The sequence below is a fragment of the Anser cygnoides genome, chromosome 2, assembly GCF_040182565.1.
Source record: "Anser cygnoides isolate HZ-2024a breed goose chromosome 2, Taihu_goose_T2T_genome, whole genome shotgun sequence".
NCBI classification, from domain to species: domain Eukaryota; kingdom Metazoa; phylum Chordata; class Aves; order Anseriformes; family Anatidae; genus Anser; species Anser cygnoides.
In genome coordinates, this window is record NC_089874.1 from 118,860,321 (window position 1) to 118,872,509 (window position 12,189).

At 42.1% G+C, this 12,189-nt stretch overlaps 1 protein-coding gene across 19 annotated transcripts in view; it reads left to right on the plus strand.

The window, feature by feature from the left end:
* The window catches only part of DTNA (dystrobrevin alpha), a 227,652-nt gene that overhangs the window by 172,664 nt on the left and 42,799 nt on the right, over positions 1-12,189 (plus strand). For 13 of the 19 annotated variants that reach the window (XM_066992934.1, XM_066992930.1, XM_066992929.1 and 10 more), the window contains 4 exons: positions 1,923-2,089; positions 4,485-4,609; positions 9,850-9,930; positions 11,808-11,897. In XM_066992934.1, coding sequence (XP_066849035.1) covers positions 1,923-2,089; positions 4,485-4,609; positions 9,850-9,930; positions 11,808-11,897 — 463 coding nt within the window. The remainder of the gene's footprint in view (positions 1-1,922; positions 2,090-4,484; positions 4,610-9,849; positions 9,931-11,807; positions 11,898-12,189) is intronic. The other 6 variants (XM_066992923.1, XM_066992924.1, XM_066992937.1 and 3 more) reach the window with 1 other exon arrangement.

Genomic DNA, 12,189 nt, shown 5'->3' on the forward strand with positions numbered 1-12,189 from the left:
TTCAGACTTTCAGCTCCTTGACCACCTTGGGAAAAGTTCCCAGACTCACAATTGTGGAGTCCTTCAGCCAAACCCTTCATATACAATTTACGTAGGACACAGACAGTGTTGTCACACTGAATGTACAAGGGCAGAGCTAGAAAACCTGTACGTCTCATTTCAGTGTGTGAGCAAATTGCACCCCACAAACTCTGTACAGCTCCTCATGTACTTCTGGAGGGTGTCTCAGCTCCAAAACAGCCTGCTTCTGCTGTCCAGAAAGACCAACACTGCCAATATTAATTAGAAAAAAAAAAAAATCAAGACAAGAAATGCCTGTCTTGTTTAGCTGTATTTGTTCTTAATGTGGCATTTCTTGCTCATGATCATCAGGAGGCAATGATGCTGACAAGCATTATTCCAGTACTGTAAATCTAAAACAAGGAAGATTTAGAAGCAGAGGAAGGTTATAAAAAATGAAATGAAATGAAATGAAATGAAATGAAATGAAATGAAATAAAATAAAATAAAATAAATAAAAATATTGATTTTGGACTATAAATAGATTTTTAAAAATAATTTTCCAGCCCAATATTTTGCTTCTGGGGCTGCTGTGTAAGGGGCTTGTCGAATATTCCTGTGTTGTTGCTTCTTTGAAGGTTTGCTCCAGCATAACTGAAGCTGGCACAATGCAGGGAAAAAGAAGTGGGACACAGGAGGCAGAACATATCATATATACTCACATATTTATAATGTATTTCCTACAAGTAAATGAGTCTGGAGAAAGTGGGGCGGCTAGCCATTTTTTTATGATAACAGGAGAAAGAGGATTTTGTATGTGTTTTTATACTAAATCCCCATTCCACTTAAAGGCACAAGGGGGGGTGAGTTGACATCCCCAAGTCCTCCTCGGCTACAGAGCCAGCTGTCCACCCCACCGTCCTCCAGCTTTTGTCACCCACCATTTTCCGCAAGCCCTTGCCATCCATCCCTGTTCCTCACCAGCTTTGCACTGTTTCCCAGCCTAGAGCACAAAGCCTTCCTGCTGTGAAGTTCTGGCAAGGAATTAAAATCCCGACACACTCAGACTGATCCAAATCCTCCCAGACTGAACCTAACGAGAGAAGAGCAGAAGGTGTCTGGGAAGAAGGAGCTGTGCAGTACCCTGTGGTAGATGTGACACATGGTACAGTAAGGGGAGAGGAACAGAGACAGCAGCAGTGTGAGGAAGGAGGTTCCAAATGTCATGGCTGGTGCCTTAGCGTGCTCAGTGACTTGAATCCTCATCGCTGCCTGCTCCTGAGAGGAACAGAGAGCAGGGCAAGGGACCGAGCTGGTCCCTTCAATGGCCACATTTCCAAACTAGGGCATCCAATGCCAAATGTATAACTCCCTGTGTAGGTACCTAAAAGTCATCAGCTGTACAGATGAGACAGAGGTAATTAAGGACAATTTATGCCTAAGGACATTTTTGTGCTTTGTATAACCAGACAGCAAGTCTTTTTCTGTGACTTTTTCTCTGGGGCACGTTGCTTTACCTCCTAACAGCACAGCAAAACTTTTGGCTTCCCCCAGCAATACAGCTTAAGGATGCAGGGGATTTTCCCATTTTCTCACGTTTCTTCTATGGGTTATTCTTTCAGATGCCATTTGAATGCATTTTCTGCTGCTGTGAGCAGGAGGTGCATGCATCTGTCCAAAAGTGATCAAGGGTTTGGGGCTCAATGTGTCAGGTGTTGTCTGTGGCTCAGGACAGCTTCATGGAGGGCTACACAAGTTTCCGTGGGTAGCTCTCCATGGGTCAAAGCTACAGACAGCATCTTACGCTGCAGACAGCTGCAAGCAAAGAGAGGATTTGCCCTTCTGTTCAGGGCTTTGTCTGTCAGCTTTTCCTTGGGGTTCCTCTGCTTTGGGTTAAAGCTCGGCGTCTCTCTCCTGCGCAGTCTTCCACCCCGTCGAGTGTTCCTACTGCCACAGCGAGAGCATGATGGGGTTTCGCTACCGCTGCCAGCAGTGTCACAATTACCAGCTCTGTCAGGACTGCTTCTGGAGAGGCCATGCCAGCGGTTCCCACAGCAACCAGCACCAAATGAAGGAGTACACGTCATGGGTAAGGGGAGGCTCGCGCCTCGCCGCGGGCAGCTTTGCCCCTCCGGTGGGAGCTCCCGGCAAGGGGTGGCTGACAGCCGGGCTGCCGGCGGGGAGCAGCCACCCTTGTCTGGGAAGCTGCACCCTTGGGAGCTGGTGGGAGAGCGCGGAGGTGGGAATGGTCTTTTCGGAGCGTGGATTTGGGGTGCCCGTGAAGGTCCGTGCTGCAGGGCAGCGCAGCGCCAGAGGGCTCGGAGCAGAGCGCCAGCCGCACAGTAAGTCCTCCCCTGCACAAGGGACTCGTCCTTGGCTGTTTCTGTTCGAAATGCTGTTGGCTGCCTGTAGGTGATGAGTACTTAACGCTCACTCATCAATATTTTCAGTCAAGTGGCTGCAGGATATGCATAGCATTTGGGATGGTCCTGGCACAGTAGATTTGAGTGTGGTCGCAGACTTAGATCCTTGGTAGTGCTTGCTTACTGTGGAGAAAAACACACTTCGACCTTTTCATTGCTAAAAAAAGTAATTCAGCACTTTTACTGAGCTGGCAGAGAAGTATCAGCAGCTGCATTAACGTTCTCAAAAGGACATCAGGTCTGGGGGCTACGCTCTCCATTGCTGGAGCAAAGTCCTAAGAGAAGCCCTTAGTCACTGAGCATCCCCATCCTTCAGGGTGAAAATCCAGAGACCAGCAGAGAAATCCTAACTGATCTTGAATACCAAAAAATATATATATAATTGTTATAAAAAAAAGAAAATTATGTGCGTAGCAACAACTCACATACATACAGTGCTTCCTGTGTATTTTTTAGCAAAGCTCTGAAACTTGACACTTTTAAAATAGCTGTCTTTCTGCCGGTGGAGCAGGCAAGGGTTAAATTTGATGTGATTTGCTCTGTATGCCAGTCACATGGCCCTGCACTGCCTCAGAGCAGATCTGGGTCTGTAAATGTTTTTGTGGGACCTAATTGCTGCTTGTTGCATAGACACAATGACTTGAGCTTAGTCTCTGAATAGGAGAGTGCCTGCTACCTAGCTCTGACTCCACTAATAGCAATCTGTGCTATAAAATCATTCTTGGCTGTAGCAAGGGAGCTGTAATTATAGGCAGGAAATCATTTTAAAACTTAAGATTTCTGCTCAACTGAAGACAAAACGTGACTACGTGCCTAGTGGCTTCAAATGTCTCGTTGTCAGAAACAAATGTTTTCCTTCAAGTCTGAAATTGCCTTTCTATAGCGTTCATTAGCACTCATTCAAAACAGGTTAGCATTATCCATAATGCATCTATACTGAGCTCCACATGCAGATTAAAGGTGTTCATATACACAGTGGAGTTCAAATGATCTGAATTCAGTGTGAAATTGCATTTACAATACAAGAGAAAAAGCCTGAACTTTACCTATTTAGGTGGGAATTCTGTAATTGAAATATTTCATTATTATCTTGATTACAGTAGTAACTTTATGTGGGATGTGTGTGCACATGTACAATATCACTCCTGCTAAGTTCTAAAAGCATTTTTAAATTTCAGCATACAGAGCTCTGTTTTGGGGGGAGTGTAAGGATCATCAGCCCCTGGTCTGAATGGCAGAGAAGCTGAAGCACAGAGACACAAATTGGATTCCCTGAGAATCTTTCACAAAGTCTAAAAGAGATTCTACATCTCCAAGCCCATCCTTACAAAGGCGTTCAACTGCGAAGAGTGCCCAAACAAAATTGGAAAGCAGAAGACTTTTTTTTTTTAGACTCGTGTTGTTTGAACACTGGTGGGATTTGGGGCAGAAAAGCATGCTTTTCCTGCAAAGCCTCTCTGTGTTTCAGTGGGTGCAATTCTGGCCATGTTTGTGTCTGAAATTTCCCGGGCCCCGGTGCATTCCCCGGTGCAACAGGGGCTGCAGCAGCCACAGGAGCAGAAGAGGAGTTTTATAGCAACAGGGCGTGGAGCTGAGGAGGGAAGGAGAAAGAGAAAGAACCTAGCAGCTCTGTATCTGGCCCTCAGCTAGGAAGTTAATGGGGTCTCGTAGAGTATATCTATATGGACAGGCATAAACAGATTTGTTCTGCTCGCGACCCCAGCTGGTGAGGCACAAGCCAGCTCCAGCCTGGGGCAGCCACCTTTGTACTGCCCTACCTTCAGCATTACCTGAGCACAGCACTGTAGGAACCCATGGGGATTGCACCTGTCCATATAGATATACACCTAAAAAGCCTACTCTAAAGGCAGCTGAAGGTAAGAGCAATCTGTCCTCCGATCTGAACGGCTTGCCGTACTCTCGGGGTGGGAAGGGCCGGGGGGGGGATGTCAGCCATACCAATGTAAGCAGTAGAGCTTGCTTTTGTTTTGTGCGTCCTACAGCAGAAACAGTATGCACCTTACTCGTCCACATTACCTCTACCTTCCTTGTTCCTCCCAGAAATCGCCTGCTAAGAAGCTAACTAATGCACTTAGCAAGTCTTTAAGCTGTGCTTCCAGCCGTGAACCTTTGCACCCAATGTTCCCTGACCAGCCTGAAAAACCTCTAAACCTGGCTCATATTGTGTAAGTATCTGTGTGCTGTAGAGAAAGTAAGCTTTGTTGTGGGAGTTGCGTACACCTAGCGTAGATGCTGTACCTCCGAACAAAACAGGAGGCGGCTGTGGCATTACCAAATTCACTGCATCTCCAGTGCATCTGCTGATAGAGATGTTTACTGTAAAAATGTGCTTCTGGTGTGACTGCACTTGAAAGTCAGTGAAGTATGTACGTAACATGGGACACAATGTTGATATATCCTTGTTCTCCTCAGAAGTAGGGAAGAGATATCCATGCAATTTCTTACAGTTTCAGCACTTTGGGATGTGTTTATGCTTAGAACATTAGTTTTGTCATCTACAGACACCGGACATCAGTGTGTCACAGGTATTGACACGAGGCACTAGAGACAAGTAAAGTCTGACCAATTTTGTTGAAATAAGTATCAGACTTGTCACTGACCTCAGGAGAGCTGTGACTTCACCTGACCCCAAAGACTAGCTGTGTGAGTCTGCATAAGTTGTGTCTTTAATTGCCAAGTCACTTGAAAGGGGCCTATTATCTTTACCTTTTGGTACCTTGAGAAATTATTTTTGGTGTAGTAGTTTGTGTCATTACTTTTTCTCTGCAGGAATCAAGAAACTTGAAGCAGAGAGAAAATGTGTATTTACAGGGTGGGAAGTCATCACTTCGGACTTTTTTTTCTCAAGGGTATCCACCGTCCATATTGGCAGTTGCTCAGATTTTCTCATTCATGAGTTTATCTTTGCTTCTTGGGTCCTAAAAAAAAAAATTTAAAGTTATATTTTCTAAATAATTCAGGAAACCAAGACATTGATTAGAAGAACGCCAAGAAAGCCACAAGAAATTAATGTGAAAAAATTATTCCAAAAATATTGTCTTTAAAGTGTTTCTCTTTAGAATGTTCTGCTGTATTTATTAAGAAAGGATCTCTCTTAACCACCTTCTTAGGGGCTCTGAGTGAAGCACTTCAGGCAGCAGCCATTACGATTGTATTTGCATACTGCATGTCTGTGTTAATGGCTACTGAAACTATTCCAATCTGTAATTACTACATGCATTTACATTAGTCACTACCGAATGCTTTTTATGCAGGATCTGTAAGGGTAAGCACGTGCTGGCCGTTGTGGGTTGTGTGGCACGCTGAAAGTTCATCTAACCTACCTGACATTTGAAGGATAAATCACGCTGATGGTCTTCCTCGAGTGGTTATAGCAATTTTCCAAGGCATAAAAGCACACTCTGCTTTTCAGACTGGAGGCTCCCGGGGTGGATATGTTGTGCCAAGCTGCTGTTGCATTCAGCTGTCGCTTAAAACCTGCGCACCTCCTTACAGAGGAGCTTGTTCTTTGGAGTGCACCAGCCAGGGGTGGATTTGCTGATTTGCTACCACGCTGCCCTGCGTGGTGTAAAACCCAGCTCCGCTGGGTGGATTTTGGCCACGCTTAGGGGAAATGGAAGGACAGGGACATGGAACTGAAACAAGCTTCTGCTCCCTGGTGGCTGGAGGCCCTCCGAGGCCTCGGGGTACATCAGAAGCAAACAGGTGGTAAAAGCTGGGCTACTGTGAGGGGACCGAGTGCGTTTAGGCAAGGCAAGAAAAAGAGAAGGTACCGTAACTGAGTAGGATCCATTCCAAATCTTTGCTGTGAAATTAATGCCTTCCTTCTTCGTAGCTCTATAGGCATAATTTAGAGTGATTGGATGTGAGAATGAGCCACCATCCATTTTGTTTTATGATAGGGTTTCTCTTTATCCGTAGATTGGCAATATAACTATATTGGCTATAATGGGACGTGAGTGAAAAACCTGTAAGTTGTGGAGGTAGCATGATCTACGGAATAATTCACATAAATTAACTGAGGGGAGAGAGATGCCACAGTACCTCATTGAGTACTTCTATCTTCTTGCCAATGTGATTTTTATTTTTAAACGTAATGGAAGTTGAGAGAAACAGCTCTGGGCGAGAATCCAGGCAAAAAGGTTTTTATACATGCATTTAATGGAAGAATTCTGGCAACAAAACCATATCCTTTTTTTAGTAGTTTCTTCCTTAAATGAGGACAAATACTCTCTGCATTACTATACTGCCTTTGCTTTTCATTGTTCTTACACTTTTGAGTAAAAGATTGGAGGATTTTTCTGTTTTACTGGTGCCACACAAAATTTTCAATTAAATTAAAAACACATCTCAGACTTATCTAAAGAAGTAGTCATCAATGTGTAGTTAATCTGACAGAGGAACTTCTGAGGGGTCATTTTGCCTTTCTGTACATAAGATTGGCAACAACAAAGACACACCAGACTGCAGAGACATGGCATGGCCAGAGCATCACAGAGGGATTTTCAAAGGCGTTCTGCTCTGGCCTGACTTCATTTCCATCTACATCAGTGGGAGCATTATTTTTTGACACTGGCATGAAGATTTTAGGCCAGCATGGAACACTTTGGAAAATTCCTGTTATTTAATTTGATTTATTACTGTGGGTATGTGTTATGCTATAGCACACATTAATTACATAGCATATTTAGGTAGTGTTAAGTGTTTTCTTCCTGCTTGAGGACAGTTGATTGGGTATCAACAGTTCATGTTTATCAGAAAGCTTAATGACTCACTTTCAGAAGTTTAGAAATAACCTCCGAATGATAGATGTTTACAGTCAATTGATAAGAGTTTGCTTTGCTTTGTCATAAAGTCTGCTGTTCTTGTTTTATCACATCACACAACTGTATAGGTGTGTTTGAACATCCACTTAATATTCATGTTAAACCTGAGGAATGTGACAGTGGGCATGAACCTTAAAGAATTTGACTTGGGAAAGCTCAAATTAGTTTTAATTAGTTTTAATAGTTTCTTGATACAAGAATTGACAAAAAAATGCTAAGCACAAAACTTTAGCCAAGCCTTGGAGTTTGTAGACATTTGTACACAAGAGTGACTCTGCATATATAAACATCATCAGTGCCCTATTATGTGTAGAGACTCACAATTTTTGCAGAATCAGGGTCATAAGAGTAGAGTTTGTCCAATGCTGTATTCAGACCACATATGTTGTATACTGACAATTTAATTAATTATGTCTTTTCCATTTCATTTTGGCTGCAAAAGAGATACTTGGTGAGTATTTTTCTTCTTTAGTACACTTGTTGGAGGAAAACAGCTTGAGAAATGTCTATGATCTCATCACTACCAATCCCTGACTTTTTATCAGCAACCAAATCCATAATTGTCTGTGTACACAGAGACATACTAAAAGGAAAGAGCTCTTCAAGGGTGTGAAAAACTTTCCCTTCCACCCAGCTTTTGATATAGAACTTAGGAAAGACATGAACCTGAAGTACATAAGTACATTTGCTGAAATTCATAGGTGCAGCATACCCACTGGGCAAAACAGAGCCCAAGCTCTGCCAAGAGGACACTCTCCCTGTCTCCTTCCTTGGGAGAACATTAGCCTCTCCTCCCTTCTCCTTTGGTGTCTAGGACTGCACAGCCCAGGATTGGACTCATCTTCAGAAGTCCTGGCTTCTGCCCAGTTAGTGTTTGAAGGTGTTCACTGGACACTGGTTGCATTGTGAATAGAAAAAAAAAGCAGCACAGCAGTAGTCACATGCAGTTAGTATGAACTGTTGCTCCTAAATAATTACCAGCCAACAAATCACCAGTTGCTTACACATTAAATAAGATTAGCTTCCAAGTATTCTCTCAAAGTTTATTTTCAAATCTCTATTTCAAGACTCATACTGCAATGACCTTTCCATTATCGTAAAAGTGGTTTGGCTCCAATTATGGCCTCATCCCAGCTCTTTCTAGCTTTGATGAAGCAGTCCACAAAAAATAATATTAAGCACTTTTCCATCCAGCAATCAGTGCGCAGAGCAAAAAGCGGTGTTTCCCAAATTCATGACTGACCAGATCTGCAGTTTTTCATGTGGGTCTGCAGGTACAGGCTAAAAGTGTGTTTTCATATAAATATGGAAAATCCTGCATCTTTCTATACCCTGATTTTAACTTCTTTAAAATCAGTGTGGTGGTTTCATGCTGAGAAATCCATCTGGACTTGCCAAAGAAGACATTTATGTTTGTTTCCTAACAGTAACGGAATAAGAAAGAAAATATATACTAATCAGTCACTTCTGTGCTGAGCTGGCTTTCCTCATTTCTTACAAAGAGTTTGAATGACCAATTGTCTTGTGCAATTAGAGCACAGTGAACTTTTTGCAGATGGCTACTATATTTTGGTTTGCACATATGCAAAACTGAGAAGACAAGAAAGATCTTCCACAGAGCTTAAAGGGGATATTAAACACCTTGAAACCTAGGCAGTTTGCAGTCTGTATTATATATGGCTTCAGGTTCTGCTCAGATTTAAAAACCCTGTGATTTTAGTATTTTATTTTTCGTTTTTTCCAAAGTGTCCGTATTTTTCGCCCAGTGTTGCATAAGAAGTCCATTAAGAAGGGAAACTTTCACTTTGATGGATATGGAAGCAAATATTATGCACAAAATGTTTTTTAAGACTAGACAATAAAAGAAAGGAGAGGAAATAATCCTTCTCATTTCATTTTTAGTAAGAGCAGGAAATAAAAAATGTAATAATAAACCCATTATTATTAATGGGACCTTTTAAACTAGATACTTATTTGAAATTTTGATTTGGGGTGTGATATCCCAGTTGAAAAGCTTTGCAGTTAAAGCAGTTTCATACTGCATGTATTTTATGGGACACTGAGGGGTATGGGGACACTGTGGTCACTGTGTGGATATGGTAGCATGGAGCTCAGCACCAGGGATAAATTTGTGAAAAGCTGTGCAATTTATTGGCAATGCAGACCTCCATGCTGCCACAGCTAACCTGCTACCAGTGCTCAACCTAGGAGGTTGAACACAGCAACTGCACCACAGACTACCAGCCTCTGGAAAGAAAAAAAAATTGCAGAGTAATTATTTGCCAAAGCAGGAAAAAAGTCAACTGAATTCCTTAAAATTCACCTCAAAGCACACAAAAGCAATATTTCCTTTCAGACCTAAGCAAGAGCATATTTTTATCAATTTCTGGTTAAAAACACTGCATCTTTAATTTGGATCCATCGCTACTTAAAGCAGAAGATGCCAGCAGTAATGTTACTTTAAACAAAAAAAAATACTTAATTCTCTGCAAATACTGTTGCTGATGGATGGTGTGGTGTTGTGTTTGGTTTTTTTTTTGTACAACATTAATAGAGCTGGATATTTTGCCTTCTTCTAGGCCACCCCGACCTGTAACCAGCATGAATGACACACTCTTCTCCCACTCTGTTCCCTCAGGAAGTCCTTTTGCAAACAGAAGGTGAGTTGTTATCCTAATTTATGATAAATGACTGTATGAGGGTGGTAGAGATTTTTAGAGATTTTAACTCCCCCTCCCAGAAAAAAAAAATAAAAAATTAACAGACATGAACAGAGAAATGCGAAATGTCTTGGTTACTTCGGACTGATACCCTGATATCCAGATGGAAAGTTTGAGTAAAGGCACCCCAAACTCCTCAAGACAGAGCACAGAGCTTCAGTTCTTACTTGTACCCCTAAGTCCTACTACATGTGCTCAAATGCTACCTAGGCATCCACAGATAGAGGCTGAAAATGAGCTATATAAGCCTTATTGTAGATGTTGCAGCGCTGTGGGAGTAGAAACTGGGACATGCCATTGCCAGTAGGGAATGCCTGCTTCATATTGCAAGGTGTGATATGAACAAAGGGAAAATGCGTTTATACTCACAAGGTAGCAAGGCACCCTTCCTCCTGTTAAGCCATTCAGATTTTCTTTGAAGGTTACAAGTCTTGGAATATGGTGACCCATGAACAAACGAAACAGAAAAGAGTGGTCAGAAACATTAATCCCAACGAAAAGGTGCTTGCAGCTGAGCATGTACATTTTGGCTTAGTATTTTGGCTCACATGGCCAAAATATGTGTGTAACACTTGCTGGCTGTTTCACCCAATCTATGTAAGCCCACCAGTGTACATAGATGAGAAGGTGGCAGGAGAATAACTTCTTGCTATACTGGGGAAGAGTGATATGTCTTCCTTGGGTGCATTTTATTGCTTGGTCCTTGCTGTATTTGGCAGTGCTTCAGTGTTCCCAAATAACCAAACACAACCTCTGGGTATGCATGGCTACCTTTTTTAACACTGAAAACAAATCCTCAATGTACAACACTGAAATGTCAGAGTAAAGATGTTTTGCTACTGCTTTGATTTATGAACTTTGGTACTGGGAGCTATAAACTGTAAACTCCCATTGTTATCTTAGTGCAAGTGCTGCTGGGTACAGCATTTCTGAAATGCTTTTTGAGAGCCAGCCCCAGGGCAGCCCCCAAGACAAGATCTGCTGCCTGTACACACAGTGAAACTGCAAATCCAAATTCATTTCTACAGTTGGAGCGTGTGGGATTTTATGTGCTGGGACAAGGCATAACAATCTATTTGTGGCCTCTCCAAGACAGGTCTTTAAGAGCAATGCTCTTCTAGAGTATAGCTGTTGCTTCCCTTTGTGCCCAAGGAGTCCCTGTGCTCATTCAACAACAGTGTGCTTTGCCATGTAGGTTGAGAACCTGCAGGAATAATTGCAGCCCTATTTACTGGGCTACTTGGATTTTTTGGAGTACAAATAATTCCTGATAATTTTACTCTTGTCCCCATTGGTAATGCAGCTGACTGTCTAACTGTCAGGATTAAATGTAGATAATCCCTGGGCCATTAGAATTCCTTTCCGCCTAGAGGGAGAACTGATTGATGGAGAATCCTCTGAAGGCAGGAGACAGAACTCCACAACCATAGGTACCCGGACTAAGTGCATACTTTGACATCCTTATACAACAAAAGTTTCCATGATGCAGAACTAACCAGTTCTGGCTCTTTTAGAGCTAACAGTACCCTGATATGTAAAATGATTCTGTATAATAAAAGCTATTGTAACTTTTGTTTCATTGCACTAACAGGATTTTAAGAGCTTCACAGCTTATTCTCATGTTTATTCTCAACTCTTTTAAATTTAAATTGCATCTTGTTATTAAAAAAAAAAAGCACAACTTACAAGCCATAAAGTCATTGTTCTTTCTAAGTAGTTGTAAATCACATTTATTGTAATGAATCCACTCTGAACACCATACTCTCTGCGCATACTTTTTGGGGTATTAACAAGGTTTCATTGTTTGAATCATTCAGGTTACTTGGGGGTATAAATGTAGCCAGTCCTGTGGCTGATGAGCATTCTCTTATAAAGCTGTATGTAAATCAGCTTCACAACAACTCACGGTCAGTATGAGAGCACTAACCCACTAATTGCCATAGTTCTGTAGCTCAAGCACTAAATCATTAGCAATTCTGCTAAATTACTAAAGATACTCTTTAAGGAAAGCTCTGGCGGGCTAGAGGATTTGTGTGGCTCTAATTAGTCTTTTGATTAGACTTCCTGCTGGCTGTGGGCTTTGCCAACTTTTCTTGCTTGTGCTCAGCACAAATCTTTCATTTTACCTTTTCACATAGGATTAATATTACGCATCTGGAGGAAGTTGGAAACATTGTTTTTGAAAACCAAAAAATGGCA